Here is a 20,012-nt window from a genome sequence, read left to right as displayed (position 1 = left end):
CTCACAGGAGCCAGGAGCCGGGGTGCACATGGCCTGCAGAGCTGGACCGCCCCTGGTGCCCCACGTCTCTGCCCCGGGCCCAGCGCTGCCACCACCCCTGCGGCCTTGGCACGACGGGCAGACAGGTCCCAGCACAGACTCCAGTTCTACCCACCGTCCTCCCACCCCCGGGCCTGCTCTCCTCTGGCAAAGACCACTCTACACTGGGCCAGGGGCCTGCACTTCCCCCACAAAGAGCTAGGAGCCGATTCCGCTGCCCCTGTGCCAAGGGCCGTGGGCTCAGACTGACCCCTGGCCAAAGGGGGGCACCCAGGGAGCTAGCGCCCAGGGGAATAGGCGGGCAGGCTGGCACCTAGCAGCCAGCTGCCCTGTGAGTGCCCTGGCCCCTGTGGCCCTGCCCCCTCAACCTCCAGTGGAGCCTGCCTGGAGCCACGCAGCTCCGAGGCCTCTGCTCAGGCTGAACTGATGCGGAATCATGGTCACGGCCCCAGAGCCGAGGCCAGGGCACAGCCAACATCCTGACCATCTGCAGAGAGTCAGGAGGGCAGGTCGCTGCTGCCCGTCATGCGGCGTGCACTCAGGATGTCAGGTGGATAAGCACGGGCCGCCCTGCAGCGCAGCCGGCCTCGGGCAGACACAGTGGCTGACGAGAGACCGCTCGGGCTGCAGTCTCGCTCCCCACCAACTCCTCCGTGGGTGTGGGGGCCCCGGTAACTCGGGGAGAGGAAGGTCCTTTCCAGAGGGCGCTCACAGAGCCCGGGACCCAGCTCAGCCCCTCACACCATGGGCCAGGGTCCCCCAGCAGTTGGGGGGGCGGCGCTTAAAATTATTGCAGCAAGTTATCTTATCACATCTCCATTGCTCTGCAATTCCCATACTGTAAAGTTTACCCACTCAAATTGTCCCATGGAGTGGTTAGTATATTCACAAGAGCTGTGCGACCATTGCCACTTTGGTTCATTCCATCCCCCCTGAAAGAAGCCCCGTAGCCATGAGAAGTTACTCCCGGCCCCCCAGGTGAGTTTCTAACTCACACACACTGGGCAAGCACAATTGGCACTCTGAACAAATCATATGACACAGGTGTAGCACAGTTATTAATAAATGCAAACTTATGCAAAATAGACTCCCAATTAACCAAGCACAGCTTACTCTCCTAAGAATAATAAATGAACGTAAGAAGTCAACTCACTAGCACATAGATGTCTTCAAATTTTTGACATTTTGTGAAACTAAGGCCTGCCTCTCCCTTCAAGACGGCACCTGAACAGCATCCTCCCAGAACCATGGAGACAGCGGAAAGCACAAAGATGAACACGAGGACAGGCAGGCACCCGGGAGCATGTGGAAGGAGGATCTAACCCGGCGGCTTAAGAAACGAAGCCGTGATGCCACAGGGCTCGGTCCAGAAGCCTCCTCTCGCCCGGAGGACCCTCACAGTGCCAGTCGGGCCTGTGCAGCGCCCACATCAGGGTGCATAAACACGTCACACCCGTCCCATGCGGCAACACACGAGAAACCACGCCTGTGGTCAGATCCAGGGGCACAATGGGTGCCCTGGTGGGCTACAGGTGTAAACAGGTCAGTTTAAGACCCACACGCGTATAAACACGAACCAACAACTGAGAATCACCCAGCCTGTGTAGAAAACGCCAACGTGGGGAGAGGAAGCAGCACCAGGCTCCTCCGGCAGACGGCCAAGAGAAGGCAGGTCAAACGCTCCACTGTCATCTCAAGGTGCTGGGAAGACGTCAACAGAGAAAAGCATGAATAGGCTGCAATCAAAAAGACACAGTCCTCGAAAAATTAAAAACGTGATCACTGAGCATTTCATAAAAACTCAGAAATAAGCAAACCACAGAGTGGGCACAAGTGAAGATTTAAAAGGAGAGCTAGGAGCTGGGGGAAGGGCTGCCCCCAGAGGGAGGCCTGTGGCTGGCCAGACAGGCAGACATTCAGGCACGAAGGATCACCCAGATGAGAGGGCCTGTGATTAGGACAGACGACACCACAGAAAGAGCTAACAGTCCCACCAAGCATGCACATGAGCCAGGGAGCCGCGGGGAGCAAGCCGGAGCCCAGCAGGGGCACCTCCCGCACGCGCCGCCCGCACACTCACTTTACACTCCGGGCAGGAAGGCGCCGGCCCCGCGACGAGGAAGGGAGCCCGGCCAAGGGGAAGCAGCCACCACCCGACCCTCGCTGTCCTCAACGGACTCTCAAAGCACCCGACTTCCTCCTCCTGTCTGTCCGGTGAGGCCCCTCTCCCCTGCCTGCAGGACCCGCCCACGGCCGCCGGCCGCAGCGTGCATGTCCTCTGCCACTCCCGAGTACACTTGCTTCGCTGATGAGAGAGCTGGCCGGTTTGTTTGCAGACTGACAACAGTATGGACTTAATACCATAGATTCAAACCATACCAAATAAAACTGGACAGAACCGACAGGACAGGGACAGCACTGCCTGAGGGAACTCCAGAGACCAGAGTCATGCATGTACACAAGCTGGGTTTAGAAAAGGCAGAAGAACCAGAGATCCAACTGCCAACATCTGCTGGTCCATAGAAAAAGCAAGGGAGTTCCAGGAAAACGCCTGCTGGTGCTTCACTGACTCTGACTGCGCCAAATAAAGCCTTTGTGCGGGTCACAACACACGGCGGAGAATTCTTAAATAGAGGGGAACGCCAGACCACCTGACCTGCCTCCTGAGAAACCTGCAGGCAAGTCAAGAAGCAAAGTTAGAGCCAGACACTGAACAATGGACTGGTTCAAAATTGAGAAAGGAGTCCGTCAAGGCTGCATATTGTCACCTGCTTATTTAACTTATATGCAGAGCACATCATGGGAAACGCCAGGCTGGATGGCTCACAAGCTGGAATCAAGATTGCCAGGAGAAATATTAACAACCTCAGATATGCAGATGATACCACTCTAAATGTCAAAAAGTGAAGCAGAACTAAAGAGCCTCTTCATGAAAGTGAAAGAAGAAAGTGAAAAAGCTGGGTTATAACTCAATATTTGAAAAACTAAGATCATGGCATCCAGTCCCATCACTTCATGGCAAATATAAGGTGAGAAAGAAGAACAGCGGCAGATTTTATTTTCTTGAGCTCCAAAATCACTGTGGACAGTGACTGCACCCATGAAATTACAACACCTGCTCCTTGGAAGGAAAGCTACGACAAACCTAGACAACGTATTAAAAGGCAGAGATATATCACTTTGCTGACAAAGATCTGTATAGTCAAAGCTATGGTTTTTCCAGTAGCCATGTACAGAAATAAGAATTGGACCATAAAGAAGACTAAGCACCAAAGAATTGATGCTTTCAAATTGTGGTTCTAGAGAAGATTCTTGAGAGTCCCTTGGACTGCAAAGAGATCAAACCAGTCAATCCTAAAGGAAATCAGTACTGAATATTCATTGGAAGGACTGATGCTGAAGGTGAAGCTCCAATACTGTGGCCACTTGATGCAAAGAACTGACTCACTAGAAAAGACCCTGATGCTGGGAAAGACTGAGGGCAAGAAGAGAAGGGGATGGCAGAGGATGAGAAGGGACGGTTAGACAGAATCACTGACTCAATGGACATGAGTTTGAGTGAGCTCCGGGAGTTGGTGATGGACAGGGAGGCCTGGCGTGCTGCGATTCATGGGGTCGCAAAGAGTCGGACACGACTGAGCGACTGAACTGAACTGAACTGAACATACTTGAAAACAGGGCAACCACAGATCAAACACATACAGTAGGTTCACAAAAACCAAAAAGAGAATACAAGCATAAAACAAAAGGAAATCATCAAACCACAAAAAGAAAAAGGAACAGAGAAGGAACAAAGAATTCATTGGAAAACAAGGTTTAAAATGGCAATAATTACGTGAAGCTAAGTTGCATCAGTCGTGTCTGACTCTTTACGATCCCATGGACTATAACCCGCTAGGCTCCTCTGTCCATGGGATTCTCCAGGCAAGAATACTAGAGTGGGATGCCATGTCCTTCTCCAGGGGATCTTGCTGACCCAGGGATTGAACTTGTGTGTTTTATGTCTCCTGTATTAGTAAATGGGTTCTTTACCACCAGTACCACCTGGGAAGCCCTAATGTACCAATAATCACCCTAAATGTCAATGGTCTGAATGCTGCAATGAGAAGACGCAGAGTGGCAGACTGGATCAAAACATAAGAGCGGACAGTGTGCTGCCTACAAGAGTCCCACCTCTGGGCAAAGGACACGTGTGGATTCAAAGTGAGGGGGTGGAAAAAGCCATTTCATGCAAACTGAAGTGACCAGCAAGCGGGAATAACAATATTCATATCAGATAAACAGACTTTAAAACATAGGCCATAAAGAATGATAAAGGACACTACATAATGAAAAAAATTCCCTGGTAGCTCAATCAGGAGAGTCTGCCTGCAGTGCAGGTGACGGAGGTTCGATCCCCGGGTCAGGAAGACCCCCCGGAGGAGGAAAGGGCAACCCACTCCAGTATTCTTGCTTGGAAAATCCCATGGACAAAGGAGCCTGGCGGGCTACAGTCCATGGGGTCAAGAGTCAGACAGGACTTAGCGACTAAACCACCACCACATAATGATAAAAGGATCACTACAAGAGGATTTTACATTCATCAGCATACACGAGCCTAATACAGGAGCCCCAAATACATAAAACAAATACTAACAGATGTGAAGGAGCAACTGACAGGAGCACAATAATAGGAGGCTTTAACATTCCACTGACACCAGTGGACCTATCTTCCAAAGAATCAGTAAGGTAACAGAGATCCTAAACGATACCATAGAACAGTGAGACTTAATCGATATGTTCATGACATTATATCCAAAAAAAACCCCCAGAATACACATTCTTTTCAAGCACAGGAGGAACATTCTCTCCGACTAACCACATACTAGGGCACAAAACCAACCTCAGCAAATGTAAGAATATAGGAATTATTTCAAGCATCTTCTCTGACTACAATGGCATGGAACTAGAGATCAATCACAAGAAAGGAAATGAGAAAACACAGCTACATGGAGACTAAACAACATGCTACAAACACCTTGAGACAAATGACAGTTTTGAAAGCACAAACATGCAAAATCCACTTGTATAGTCACTAGGTCATGTCCAACTCTTTGTGACCTCATGGCCAGTAGCCTGCCAAGCTCCTATGTCCGTGGGATTTCCTGGGTAAGAATACTGGAGTGAGTTGCCAGTTCATTCTCCAGGGGACCTTCCTGATCCAGGGGTCAAACACAAAATCTATGGGATGCAGCAAAAGCAACTCTTAGAGGGAAGTTCATAGGGATGTAGGCCTTCATTAAAAAACAAGAAAAATCCCGAGTAAACAATCTAACTTACTACCTAAAACAGAAAAAGAACTAATAAAACCTGAAGGAAGAAGGAAGGAAATAAATAAGATAGACATTTTTTAAAAATAGAAAAAAAAAATCAATAAAACCAGGAGATGATTCTTGGTTTGAAAGAGTAAACAAAATTGGCAAACTTTTGGCTAGGCTCACCATGAAGAAAAGAGAACCCAAATAAATGAAATAAGAAATGAAAAAGGAGAACTCTCACCTGATACTGCAGAAATACAAAAAAACAGAAGAGAATACTATGTACAATTATATGCCAACCAATCTGACAACCTAGAAGAAATGAACAACTTTCTACAAACACATAGCCTACCAAAACTGAATCAAGAAGAAATAGATGATTTGAACAGACTCGATCAAGTGAAGTGAAACAAAATCTGTAAAAAACAAACAAAAAAACCTCCCTACAAACAGAAGTCCAGGACCAGACGGCTTCACAGGCGAATCTAGCAAACATACAAAAAAGAACTTACTATACTGATTTGTCTAAAACTCATCCAAAAGATTGAAGAGCAGGGAACACTCCCAAAGACATTCTATGAAGCCAGCATCACCCTAATACCAAAATCAGACAAAGACGCCACCAAAAAAGAAAATCACAGGCCAATATCTTTGATGACTAAAGGTGCAAAAATTCTCAACAAAATATTAGCAAACCAAATTCAACAACACAGATAAAAAGATCATACAACACAACCAAGTGGGATTCATCCCAGTTTCACAAGGATGGCTCAACATTTGCAAATCCACTGATGTAATAAACCACATTAACAAAAGAAAAAGTCAAAAACCACATGATCATCTCAGTAGAGGCAGAAAAAGCATTTGACAAAATTCAATATTCATTCATGATAAAAAAATTGTTACCAAAGGGGGAATAGTGGGAACATATCACAACATAATAAAGGACATTTATTAAAACCCACAGCCTATATAATACTCAATGATGAAAAGCTAAGAGCCTTCTTACTAAAATCTAGAACAAGACAAGGATGCCCACTCTCACCATGTCTATTCATCATAGTATTGGAAGTTTTAGCCACAACAATCAGACAAGAAAAAGAAGTAAAAGGTATTCAAATTGGAAGGTAACAGGTAAAGCCGTCACTATATGCAGATGACATGATGCCACATGCATCAACGGAAAACCTTAAGGGCTCCACACGAACATCACTAGATCTAATAAACGGATTTAGTAAAATAGCAGGAAACGCACAATATTAACATTCAAATATCAGTTACATTTCTTACATTAACAATGAAATATCAGAAAGGGAATGTAAAAAAAAACCCAATATCTTTTAAAATAGCACCAAATATATATACCTAGGAATAAACCTGGCCAAGGAGGTAAAAGACTTATATGCTGAGAATTATAAAACATTAATGAAGTAAATTAAAGATGATTCAAAGAAATGGGAAGTATCTCATGCTTTTGAATTGGAAGAATATTGTTAAAATGGCAATATCCAAAGCAATCTGCAGATTCAATGCAATCCCTATGAAAATACCCATGACATTTTTCGCAGAACTAGAACAAATAATACAAAATTTTATAAGGAATCATGAAAGACCCAGAATTGCCAAAGCAATCCTGAGGAGGGGTGAACAATGCAGGAGGCATAAGTCTCTCACCAGACTTCAGACAATATAACAAAGCGACAGTAATTAAAATGGTGTGATATTGCTACAAAAACAGACATATAGATCAGTGAAACAGAACAGAGGGCCCAGAAGTAAACCCACACACTTACGGGCAATTAATCTTCATCTAAGGAGGCAAGAATATAAAACAGGAAAAAGACAGTCTCTTCCACAAGTGGTGCTGGGAAAGCTGGACAGTCTCATGTAAATCAATGACATTAGAACACACCCTCACATCATGCGAAAAAACAAAATCTTACCAATGTCTTCTTAGGTCAGTCTCCCAAGGCAATAGGAATAAAAGTACACAAATGGGACCTAATCAAATTCAAAAGCTTTAGCAAAGCAAAGGAAACCATAAAAAAAAAAAAAAAAAAAGACAACCTACAGAATGGGAGAATACATCGAGTCACACAGCCGTTCAGCAGAGATTGGCACAACACTGTAAACCAACGACACTTCAACATAGAAAGAATAAAACTGAAAGATGCAAACCTCAACCTCTACTTCATACCATATATAAAAAATTGATTTGAGGCAGATCACAAACTTAAATGCAAAATATACAACAATAAAGCTCCTAAATGAAAACACAGAAGAGTATCTTCAGACCCTAGGATAGACTAGAATTAAGATATTTTTAAATTTAATGATTATTTATTTGGCTGCGTCCAATCTTAGTTGCAGCATGTGGGATCTTAGTTCTGTGACGAAGGATCGGAACCCAGGTCCCCTGCATTGGGAGCCCGGAGACTTAGCCACTGGATCATTGGAGAAGTCTCAAGAATTAAGATCTTAGGTCACAGAAACCCCTAACTATAAAAACGGATATATTGCGACTCTGTTAAAATTAAGAAATTTCTGTTCATCAGAAAACATTAAGAAAGTGAAAAGACAACCCATCTACTGGGAGAAAGATTCAAAATATGTATATGCATCAGAAGACTTGAAATCCAAATTTACAAGGAAGTTTATAAATCAGTAAGAAAAAGATGACTCAGTTAAAAGAAACAAAACAAACAAACTTGTACAAAAGACGCAACAAACAGGCGGCTCAGAGAGGACCCAGCAAAAGCAGCGGATCACTGCCCAGCAGGCGGCAGACCAAGGGCCTGGGCGCGGTGCGCCCCGGGAGGCCCGTGAGCGCACGGGACCTGCCCCGCGCAGATGGTCACTGCAGACCAACACGCACACCAGAAGCCCTGACCCCACCTCCGCGCGGTCCCAGCGACGAGCGGCCGCAGCGACACCCACATGGCCGCACGCGTCTGCGGCAGGAGGCGGACACGGGTACGTGCCCGTGGATACACACACAGAGGACGTTTTCTGTGTGAACCCAATTGTCTGAAGCAGAAAAACAAGCCAAATTAATCGACAGGAGGGCGCTCTCTGGGGCACGAGAAACACACTGGGCCACGCTCTGTGCTCAGACTGAAGTCACACACACTGATCCGGGAGTGCCCTTAAGGTTGGTACAGGGATGCATTCTACATAGTTACGCCAAGAAAAACAGACAAACAGAAAGAACACATTAAAACGTCCCCTGAGAAATGTCTCCCTGTGAAAGGGTTCATCAGGTCAGTAACAAAAGCTCCAGCCTAGAGGCATTTCAGAATCCACAGAGAGAGAGACAACCCAAAGGTCCAAATTAAGCAACAAAGAGACGGTGACTCAGATGCGACCGCATCCCCGCACTGGCTGCCCAGCACACCTTGGCCCTCTCTCCGTGCGCACCCACCCCAGCCCTCCCAGGCTCCCAGAGGGAAGACGGGAGTGCAGGGCTTCTCTCCCCCTGAGCCTCACTCAACCGGGACCTCAGCATGTTTCCTGCAAAACCAGAGGCAAGCCCACAAGATGGACCGGCGGGCACCAGCCTCCGGGGGTGGGGGCAGGAGGCGTAGACCCTGAGTGAGTGGGACCAGGAGACAGACATGGGGGACCAGCCTCCGGGGTGGGGGCAGGAGGCACAGACCCCTAGTGAGCGGGAGCAGGAGAGGGATCTGGGGCACCAGCCTCCGGGGTGGGGGCAGGAGGCGCAGACCCCGAGTGAGCGGGACCAGGAGAGGGATCTGGGGCACCAGCCTCCGGGGTTGGGAGCAGGAGGTGCAGACCCTGTGTAAGTGGGACCGCAACCCAGACCGTCTGTTCCTCCTCCAATTCTCTCTTCTCTCTTTTCTAAGAAAGGCACCCAAAACTGAACGTAAATAGTAACAACTGAAGGTAAATCCATAGATTTCAACCCAACCCAACAGGCTGGGGGCGGGCGGGAGGAAGCGGGAGTGCAGGTGCCCCCATGGGAGGACAGAGCAGCTGCGGTGGAGAGAAGGGGGACCAACCCCCAGGAGGGCCATGGAGGGGAGCCGCCAGACCCTGGGCCTGGAGGAGGTGCCCAACAGAAGGAGAAAGAGACGCACGATTAAATCGGCAGACACCCGTAAATGCTGTTCGGAAAGATGAACGCAGAACATGAAATAAGAGAAAAGCTACCAGATGGCAGGGAGCTTCCTGCGGCACCAGCAGCACGCTCCACCCTGTCGGCGTGCAGGCCTGCGGTCACACACACGGCCCCGGCTCATCAGAAACACATCAACGAATGTCTGGGAAACACACAGATTCCGCCTTCATCTCTCCTCCGAAAGCAACAGAAGATGACAGTAAGGACATACAATCCGCATAAACTCACCAGGACAAAGAAAAAAGCAGACAATCTCTGGGGACAGGCAAGGCCGGCACACAGCAGATGCATGGAGGGGCAAGGACAGCGTGGGGCCGCCAGGAAGAAGCCGGTTTGGACAAGAGCAGCAGAGTCAGAGCTGGAGCTCACGGCCCCCTTGGCCCCCACAGCCCCGTCCAGCAGGGACGGGATGCAGACGCTGGAGGGGAGGCAGGCCCCTCCCTGGGTGCCAGGTGCTGACCGGGGCTGGAGCCTGGGGAAGGGGCGAAGGCGACCACCGAGCGGGAGACCGCGCTGACCCCATTCCCAGCAGCCCGCAAGCTCCACTTTGCCTTCTTAAACTAAGCCGTGTTTAAATTAGACAGGGTATTTCTCTGCACCGCTGGTTTCCCATTTTACTTCCGTGAATACGTCTGCATGAACTGCTTTCAGTACTACTGGCACTAAACTAGCGTTTTAGTGGCGCTAAAAATGCTACTCTTTACAACTGCTTTGGGTCCGATGGACAACCTGTTTTGGGCTTTTGGAAACAGACCCATTCTCTACTGGGAATAAAGTTCTTCACATGCAGACCGTCTTAAAGGTGGGCGCAGAGGAAAAGAAAGATTACAGCACCACCTAGAGGACGGCAGGCGGGCCCGAGCGCAGCTCCGGGACGGGGGTGGGGGCCGGCAGCGGCAGCGCAGGCACAGGCTGCCAGCAGGAAGCACTCTGCTCGGTGAGCAGGTGAGCGCTAGGGAGCTCCCTAAAGACATAGCAGTCAGGACTCTAGGCTTCCAACACCGTGCGTGCTAAATCAGTCCAACTCTTTGTGACCCCACAGACTGTAGCCTGCCAGGCTCCTCTGTCCATGGGATCCTCCAGGCAAGGATACTAGAATGGGTTGCCATGCCCTCCTCCAGGGGATCTTCCCAACCCAGAGCTCAAACCCGTATCTCATGTCTCCTGAATCGGCAGGCAGGTTCTTTACCACTAGCACCACCTGGGAAGTCCTCCAACACCATGGTTCGGGTTCAATTCCTGGTCAGAGGACTAAGATCCTTCAAGCCACGTGATGTAGCCTAAACAAATATACACATAGTCTATACAGGCAAAACAAAAGACCAACAAAACTATGGGTAGAAAGGGACAAATCCCCAGCCATCATGGAGACTTACATGCTCCTGAAGCGACAGGCAGACAAGCGGAGCCAGGATCACTGAGCCCTGGGAGGAAGGCTGGCCCCAGGGATGTGCACACAACACCCCACCTCTTGCAGAAACATGTTCTTTTCACGTGTCCAAACTGATTGTAACTGACCAAACAGACATGGGCCATGAAGTCAAATCATTCAGAAGACTGAAATCCTGCAGAATATTGTATCTAAACACAGAAGAATCTAGCTGGATATAAGAAAAGAGCCAACAACACTAACAATCCACAGGGTCAAAGGGAAAAGCTCACTGGGACACCTAACACATTCTGAGGCGGTCATAACTAGAAGCCCACCACCTGCCCTCTCGGTAGTCAACAACACCGTCGTCAAGCCCGGCTGGACTGGGGAGTGGCTGGCCGAGGGTGTGCTGGCCGCCCCCATCCACAGCGGCAGTGGGCAGCCAGGCGGGTCCTCGAGAGCCATGGAGGAGACCAGGCTGCAGGGAAGGATGCGCCACCTCACCCAGCGTGCAGGTGAGGGCTGCGAAGCCTGGCAACTCGTCCCGATGGGAGGCACTCGGGTGCCAGCATGTCCCTGAGAGGGTGCTCACAGAGGCCTGAGGTGCCCCGCAGGCGTGCCCTGCCTCGGTGACCGCAGCCAACATCGTGCCCAGCTGTGAAAGCATGGTGCATCCCCCGAAATCAGCAATGAGACACCTGGACGCGGTGTGGTGCTGGAGGTTCTAGCCAGTGCTGTTAGGGAAGGAAATTAAAAGGTGCCTATGCTAGTAAAGCAAGGCTATATCTATTTTCAGATGTCATGATCTCATATATAGAAGATTCTCAGGAATCCATTAAAAAACTATTAAATGGGGTTTTCAAGGGTTGCAGGATACAAGATTAGTATACAAATATCTATCATACTTCTATACACTGGCAACAAACAATCAAAAAATGAAATAAAGAAGCAATTCCATTTGCAATAGCACCAAAAAGATGAAATGTTTAAAATAAATCAGCAAAAATGTAAAACTTATACTCTGAAAACCACAAAAATCGTTTGAACAAGTTAAGGAAGACCTAAACCAATGGAAAGGCACTCTGAACCAGGGGTGAGGAGACTCCACCTGGTTAACAGAACAACACTCCCAGACTCATCTCCAGAGGCCACTGGCCCCCATCCCCAAACTCATCTCCAGAGGCCGCTGGTCCCCGTCCCCGGACTCATCTTCAGACCTCCCTGGTCCCCGTCCCCAGACTCATCTTCAGACCTCCCTGGTCCCCGTCCCCAAACTCATCTCCAGAGGCCGCTGGTCCCCGTCCCCAAACTCATCTCCAGAGGCCGCTGGTCCCTGTCCCCAGACTCATCTTCAGACCCCGCTGGTCCCCGTCCCCAGACTCATCTTCAGACCCCGCTGGTCCCCGTTCCCAGACTCATCTCCAGTCCCTGTCCCTGGACTCATCAACTTGTCTGTAAATTCAAGGGACTCAGAACAGGCAACAAAACAGTGTTAAAAATGAAGAACAAATTGGGAGGAGTCAAACTTCCTGATTTCAAAACGTGGTACTAAGATGCAACAAGCAAAACAGTGTGATACCAGCAAAAGGACAGACATAAGCCTGTGGGAAGGAGGTGAGAACCCAAACCCCTCAGAGTCGCTGCGCCTCTGGACAAGGGCGCCATGAATGAGTAGCCTCCGCAGCGTGGCGCTGGGAAAATGGGTACCCACGTGCAAAAGAGTGCAGGTGGGCACTCACCTGCACACCAGACGCAAACTAACTCAAAGTGACCAAAACCTCAGTCTTAGAACTAAAATCATAAAACTCAGATGGAAACACCAGCTTTATAAACCTCTGCTATTTGGACTGACTCAGGCAGTCTTTCTTACTAACGACACAGACGCACAGGCGGCATGGGTAAACAGGCCGCACCTCTTCAAAACAAAAACCCTTTGTGCTTCACAGTTCACCATCAACCCACAGAACGGGTGAACATTTTTTGGAAATCATAGAACTGATGACAGACTTATGTATAAAATGCATAAAGAACTTTTACCACTTAAGAAGAAGACAACCCAACTAAAACCAGGCCGGGGTCAGGACAGACATCTCTCCCACCTGTTGCAGGCTGGCTCTGTCAGAAAACGCAATAGAAGGGGTCACTCTGCGGGTCACACTGCTGTCTCCACGTCATTTCTGTGCTCACCGAGACTGACCAGCATCAGAAGGCGCGGGCCCACTGGGTCCCGAGGGCGCACGGAGCAGCCCCGCAGTGACTGCAGCAAGCCCAGGGTGCCCAGCAGGGGCCTGACGGCTGGGACGGGGCCTCCAGGGACAGTTCTTCCCGGCAGGCGTGCAGGTCACTGCAGGCCACCCACGCTCGCCCTTCACCCGGCACCCCATCCGGCCCGGGGAACCCACCCGCCCCTGCAGCCCCCTGGAGGGAAATACCGTTCTGCAGGGTCTGTGCTCGTGACTCCTTTCCCAGGTTCACATGGAAACCGCCGCCCAGGGTTGGGGTTTTGCCAGCACCTAGAAACACAGATCAGACGGATAAGCCGAAGCTGGCAGAGATCCATGTCAACAGCGCGTTTCGTCGCACCTGGTGTTTCCAGAGCAAGAACTCAGAGGGGTCAGCATGCAGACCAGGAGTCCGCAGTGAGTGACCCCCACCCCACCGCCGCCTCTGCCCTGCCCTGGAGCCCGGAGGAGGCCGTCACACAGCACCCGCCTCCCCAGGCTGCAGCGCAGGCCCGGCCCCTCACTCGGCCCTGCAGCCCTGGGCCAGCCCCTCCCGCGGTTGCCACAGTCGTCTCCAAGTGAGGGGGCTGCGGGCTCCTGGAGCGGGGGTGCCTGGTCCGGGGGGCCTCTCAGCCAGCGGTCTGCAGGAGGCACCCACGCATGTACCCCTGTGTTCACTGCGCTCTCTCCCCACCCACCCACCCGCAGCAGAGGTCTAAGGACCCTGCTCCAGAGCGTGACCGCGGCTGCACCCACGAGCACTCTGGCTTGGATCTCCCACCCACTCCAAGCCACCCCATGAGGTCTCTCATACTCTGCTCCGCAGGGCTTCAGGGTTGGACTTCTGCCCTGACAGCCTCCTGTGGAGACAGCCAGGTGGACATCCGATGGTTCACCAGACTTAACAAGCCCCAGCCCTGAAGCGTGATCCTCAAGTGAGCCCCAGTCCAGGCGGCGGAGCACAGCAGTGGGGCGGGAGGAGCTGCCTGGCCAGAGGCCAGCCTGTCTGTCACAAAGCACAGACCACCGGGCCAGACGCTCCTCGAGGCAGGGGCCGTGACCGCACACCGGGCCCCAGGGCCTGCAGGAGGACCAAGGGGAGGCTCGAGTGACAGGAAGCGGAGAAGCAGATCTCTGAAATCTGAGAGCGGCCCCCGAGGAAAACACACGGCCCGGGCCCTGGGCCGGCAGGCTCCTCTGGGTCATCCATGGGCGGCCACAAACGCAGACAGTGGGGGAGCAAGCTGGCCTTCGGCTCATCTGTGGCTGCACCCAAACCCCAAACCAAGACTAATAAGACGCTTTAAAGAGCATCTGTGATCTTTTAGACATAGGAACCACTGAAGAAGTCACCTGCCTAGGACCACCACATTGTGACCTGTGTGCAGCGTCCCAGTGCTGCCCAACTTTCATTTCAGAAGAAGGGGAAAAAAATCACCACATGAACTGAAATGAGCCTGTGTCTTAAATAAACTATTACAAGAATTCTGCATTAGAGGATGGGCAGCGAAGCAGTCTAAACCCGCTGAAGCCCCGGATTCCAGGAGCATGGACTCTGGGGGCCTCCCTCCCAGCCACCTCCCCGTCTGCCTGGACAGATGGGGGCGACTAGGAGGGACTGCACAGAGGTGCTGCCAGGTCAGTGTGGAGGCAGTTTGGGTGAGTGTTCAATGCCGTGCAGGGCCTGAAGACCGCCCCGCCACTCCCCTCCGGCTCTCCCCCGACTCCCTCTCCAGCAGGCTGTCCCCCCATCTCTCCAATGCCCCCAGCACCCGCCCTGGCACTGCCCAGCCACGTCTGCTCAGGGAGCTGGCTCCTGACTCGCTCGCCCCAGGCACGCTCACACACCCTCGCACACGCACACACTTGCACACCCTTGCACACACACTTGCACACACACCCTCGCACATGCACACACTTGCATACGCACACACTCACACATTCTCGCGCACACACATACCCTCGCACACGCACACACTTGCACACACCCTCACACACGCACACCCTCGCACACACACCACTGGTGCTCTCCAAGGTGCCTGTGAATAGCCTCAGTCCCCCACATGCCGAGGAGACACAGGGACTGAGTTCTGGCAAGGAAGGAGCCTCCCTGGGCCCGGCCAGCAGGGGACGGGAGGGGCGGGGCACAAAACCTGCTTGCCAAGTGGATGCAGGTTCTTTCACCTGACAGACACCAGCCCCTGGGGACGTGGTTACAGTAGACACAAAAGGAGAGCAGTGGTGGAAGGGACGAAAAGTGCTTATTCAGCAAATCTCAGAGCACTCACACCGTGGCTGGGCTCCTCTGAAGCTGGAGGAAAGTTGAGCTCCGCCTCTGGCCAAAACCAGCAGGGCATGCTGTGCTACTCCTTCAGAGGCCCTGCACACTGTTCCCTCTGCTTCTAAAAAATCTGATATTTTCTATAACAAGCTCCTGTAACAAATAAAGATACAACCAGCTAAAACTATCAAGTAGAAGGTGCAGTTTCCATCACCCCAGGTGGGCCAAGACCCCCCATGTGGACAGCATGGGTGCGGCCAGAAACTGCACCCAGGGCTCCTGGCCCCTGGGGTTGGGGTCTGCAAAAGCAAGAAGGTCCAAGACCGACCCTTGCAACTCCACAGAGGCGGAGGGGAGACTGGGGGCCCTGCTGAGCCACCCTAAGCATGGAGGACAAGTGGAAACACCAACGCCCCAAGAGCAGACAGAGAAAAGCGGCACGCTGCACTGTCCTCCAGTTCACTTACAGGCCCGTCCAACACAGATAGGCCAAGCACTTCCGAGGCCTGTCCTCACTATTCAAAGGGAGGGGTCTCTGTCGCTGCTGTGAAACTCCTTTTAATGCGGGACGACCACACAAGGTCCAGCTGGGCAGTTCCAGGACATAAGCGCAATCCAGTGGCTCTTCAGCCTAAGCTCAGACGTGGGGATAACTCTTCTAAAGCACCCGAAAGGTCCTGGGAAGTCCGCATGGAGCCAGGGCGTAGGCTTGTGGATGGACACAGACATCGGACGTTGGTGAAGAAACAGCTAACCGGGGCAGCTGCCTAAATGTCTTTCAACCAGACTCAGAGCTATGGAAGAGCCTCTCGTCACAGTTGCAGGTCTGACTGTGGAAGCCACCCAGCACGGAGCGCACCAGGTGACCCAGCAGCACGGGACATTTTAGGAACAAGGTCCTCTCACCCAGGTGCCTCCAGGACAGAACTCAGCCACTTCCTGGGAGCAGGTCCCTTCCAGATAGAAAGGATAGAAACAGGGAAGCAGAACCTTCAAAACTCCAGGACCAGTGCTTGACTGGGACACAGGGTGGCTATGCCTGAGAGAGCCCCCGGGGGCCACACGCCAGGCAGGGGGCGGGAGGGCCGGCTGCCCCTCAGGGCCCAGGGAGCCCCACCCACACCAGGGCCTCCTCCCAGCATCGCCAAGGCCAGCACCTCACTCCTCCAAAGTGCGAGAACACAGGCACCCGCAGGCACCATGGCTTCGGGGACAAACTGCAGCAGTTAAGAGCTGTGATTATGGAACCCCCGGGAGGTGCACCCCAGAAGAGGGCAGGACCGAGGAAGCTGGAGGCAGGGTTGCACGGTGCTGGCGTCTGCGTCCAGGCCGCATCCTCAGGGAGCAGAGGCCTGGCTCCCAGGGGGCCGGCAGGGGCTCTGGGCACTGTCAGGCAGGGAGCCTGGGGGAGAGACCTTCAGCACCGCGGGCGGCACAGGATGCTGACAGGCCTGTGCCGGGAGCCCTCCCCTGCCCTGAGCCCCACAGCACACAGGCCCCTCCCCAGGACCCAGAGACCTGGCTGCCCAGCTCCAGCCACTGCCTTGGCATCCTGCGCTCCTCACATCCATCCCGCCCTCGGCCACGCCCACCCCTCCCCAGGTGCCCGTCACCTAGAAGACCGCCCAAGTCCCCAGCACCGCCCTTGCGGCCATCACTCAGGACGCCGCGCACACACGTCGCTGCTCCTCAACATCTCCGGCCTTGTGTGGTGCAGAAAACAAGAGGAAAAAGCAACAAAACCCAAAACTGCTTCTTTGAAAAGATCAATAAAATTGACAAAACTCCCAGCAAGAGAAACAAAGTGAAAAAGAGAGAAGACACAAAACACCAATATCTGAAAGGAGACACCACTACAGACCCTGCGGACATCAAAAGAATAAGGGAACAGCACCAACAACACTACGGTCATAAAGGCAGCAACAGAGATCAAATGGACCAAGTCCTGGAAACCACAAACTCACCCAAGATGAAAGAGATAATCTAAAAGTAAGTAAAACCTATAACTGCTAAAGAAAGTCAACCTGTAATTAAAAACTTCTGAAAAAGAAGCCTCCAGGCCCAGAGACCTACACTGATGGATTCCACCAAACGGTCAACGGAGAAGTAATACTAATTCTACACAGTCACTTCCAGAAAACAGAAGAGAAGGGAACATTTCCCACCTCATTCCATGAGGCACATTACCTTGGTATCAAAACCAGACAAAGACATACAAGAAAACTGCACACTAATTTTTCACATGAACATAAATATCCCCAACAAAATATTAAGAAATCTAATCCAGCAACACCTACAAAGCATACGACCCCATGCTCAGGTGGGTCTACCCCAGGAAGGCACAGCACGTTCAATGTTCAAAAACCAGCCACACTGAAACACCAAAGGAGGAAAACTAAACTCATCATCCAGGGACTTCACTCGTGGCCCAGTGGCCAAGACTCTCAATGGAGGGGACCCAGGTTCAACGTCCGGTCAGGAAACTAGATCTTGCATGCTACGACTAAAGACCCTGCGTGTCGCAGTGAAGACTGAAGACCCTGTGGGCCACAGCTGGAACCTGGTGCAGCCAAACAGACGAATAAAGAAAAAACATTTAAAAAAACCACTTCACCATCCACTTATGATAAAAACTTAACAGCAAACAAGGATTAGAAAGAGAACGTCCTCAATGTTATTGATAGAGAACAGGTATCACAAACCTACAGCCAACATCACGCTGGGTGGGAGAAGACTTAATGCTCCCCACTGAGACTGGGAAGAGGCAGGCATGTCTGCTCAAAAGCAAGAAGAATCATGTCTATTTACAAACAACAGGATTATCTGCATCAAGAATCCCGAGGAATCTATTTTTGTAAAAACCCCTAGAACTAGTAAGTTTAGTGAGGTCACAGGACACAGGGCAATGAAAGAAATCAACCGTGTTTCTATATTCTAGCACTGAACAATTGAAAACCGGATTTTTGAAAAATACTATTTACAGAAGCTCTATTTGGATTTTAGGTAAACATCTAAAACATGTACAGGAGCTATATGCTGAAAATGATGACACATGACGAAAGAACAAAGAAAACCAAATGAATGGAGAGACCTATCTTCGCTCAGAGATTGGAAGACACAATATAGTAAAAAGGTGAAAGTGAAAGCCACTCAGTCGTGTCCAACTCTTTGCGACCCCGTGGACTACACAGTCCACGGAGTTCTCTAGGCCAGAATACTGGAGTGGGTAGCCTTTCCCTTCTCCAGGGGATCTTCCCAACCCACGGATTGAATCCCACTTTGCAGGCAGATTCTTTACCAGTTTAGCCACAAGGGAAGCCCAAAAATGTCAAAGCTCCCCAAATTTATTGAGAGATTTAATACAATTCCAATCAAAATCCCAGTTGGATTTTTTTTTTTTTTGTAAATATGCACAAACTTATTCTAAAATCGAATGACAGAAAAGGGAAAGGAACTACATACTATAACTAAAGCAATTCTGAAAAGGAAAACCAAAGCTGGAGGAATCACAATGTCTGATTTCAAGACTTACGATAAATGTACAGGAGGGAACGTGCTGTAGACAGACTGACACTCTCACCAATGGAATGGGACAGGAAGCCCAGAAGCACACCCACACAAACACAGCCCGGTGACATGCTCCAAAGGAGCCAAGGCAATTCAAGAGAGGGCAGTCTTTCAACAAATGGTGCTGAGGGAGCTCCCTGATGGCCTAGTGGCTGGGATTCTGGGCTTTCACTGCCAAGGCCCAGGTTCAAAGCCTGGTCAGGTGGGGCATGGCCAAAAAGAGAAACAACACAGTGCTGAAGCAACCGGACATCCCCTGCAAAGAACAAACCTCAACCTATACACCATACCTTATATGAAACTTAAACTCAAAATGGTCCTAAGTCTAAATATAAAACATTAAAAAAAATAAAACTTAGGAGAACAGTGTGTCTCCGGCTTAGGAAATTTCTTAGAATGACAGAAAAAGTACAATCTGGAAGAGAGGGGGATGACAGAGGATGAGATGGTTGGATGGCATCACCAACTCAATGGACATGAGCATGAGTTTGAGCAAACTCTGGGAGAGAGTGAAGACAGGGAGGCCTGGAGTGCTGCTGTCCACTGGGCCCCAAAGAGCAGAACACGACTTAGCAACTAAACAACAACAATAAAAAAAAAAAAATCAATAAAGGGACTGCAACTAATTTTAAAGCTTTTAATCAAAATTTTAAACTTCTGCAAATCACCTGTCTAGCAAATCACCTGTCTGGCAACTACAATATTTAAAGAACGCTCAAAACTCAACCTGTATAAAAACAGTAAGAAAACCACCTGCCTAAAAACTATGCACAAAACTCCGGGAACAGACATTTCGGCAAGGGGGATTAAAAGCTGTTTAACATCACTGTGCCCTAGGGGAAAGCATTAGCAAGGACTGGAGGCACCACAGCACTGGGAACACACGGAAAATACATGTAAAGGTGCAGGCAACACCAAGTCCCGGGTAGGCAGCTTACGAGAATGCAAAACGGCGCTGCACACTGGGAAGCCAGTCTGCTGGCTTGTTACCCCGTTAAACACACAGCTACCATCCGGTCCTGGACTGACCCGCGTCCGCGGCAGGAGCCACCCACCAAGTTCCCGCAGCTCCCTCTGGATCGCCTCGGACTCGCCG

General features: G+C 50.8%; 1 protein-coding gene across 2 annotated transcripts in view; it reads right to left on the bottom strand.

The window, feature by feature from the left end:
* Window positions 1-20,012, bottom strand: part of BRF1 (BRF1 general transcription factor IIIB subunit) — a 56,723-nt gene that overhangs the window by 36,018 nt on the left and 693 nt on the right. Inside the window, exons 1-2 of one of the 2 annotated variants that reach the window (XM_020897686.2) lie at window positions 15,357-15,423; window positions 13,279-13,359 (exon numbers count right to left, since the gene is read on the bottom strand). Coding sequence is in view for 1 of the 2 variants with exons in the window: in XM_070477699.1 (XP_070333800.1) it covers window positions 13,279-13,359 (81 nt within the window). In the remaining variant the exon portion in view is untranslated. Of the gene's footprint in view, window positions 1-13,278; window positions 13,360-15,356; window positions 15,424-20,012 lie in introns of those variants that run through there. The other variant, XM_070477699.1, reaches the window with a different exon arrangement.

The sequence above is a fragment of the Odocoileus virginianus genome, chromosome 16 (assembly GCF_023699985.2).
Source record: "Odocoileus virginianus isolate 20LAN1187 ecotype Illinois chromosome 16, Ovbor_1.2, whole genome shotgun sequence".
In the NCBI taxonomy this organism is placed as follows: domain Eukaryota; kingdom Metazoa; phylum Chordata; class Mammalia; order Artiodactyla; family Cervidae; genus Odocoileus; species Odocoileus virginianus.
Note: the sequence above shows the minus strand (reverse complement) of the source record. Positions and strands in the feature narration are given on the sequence as shown.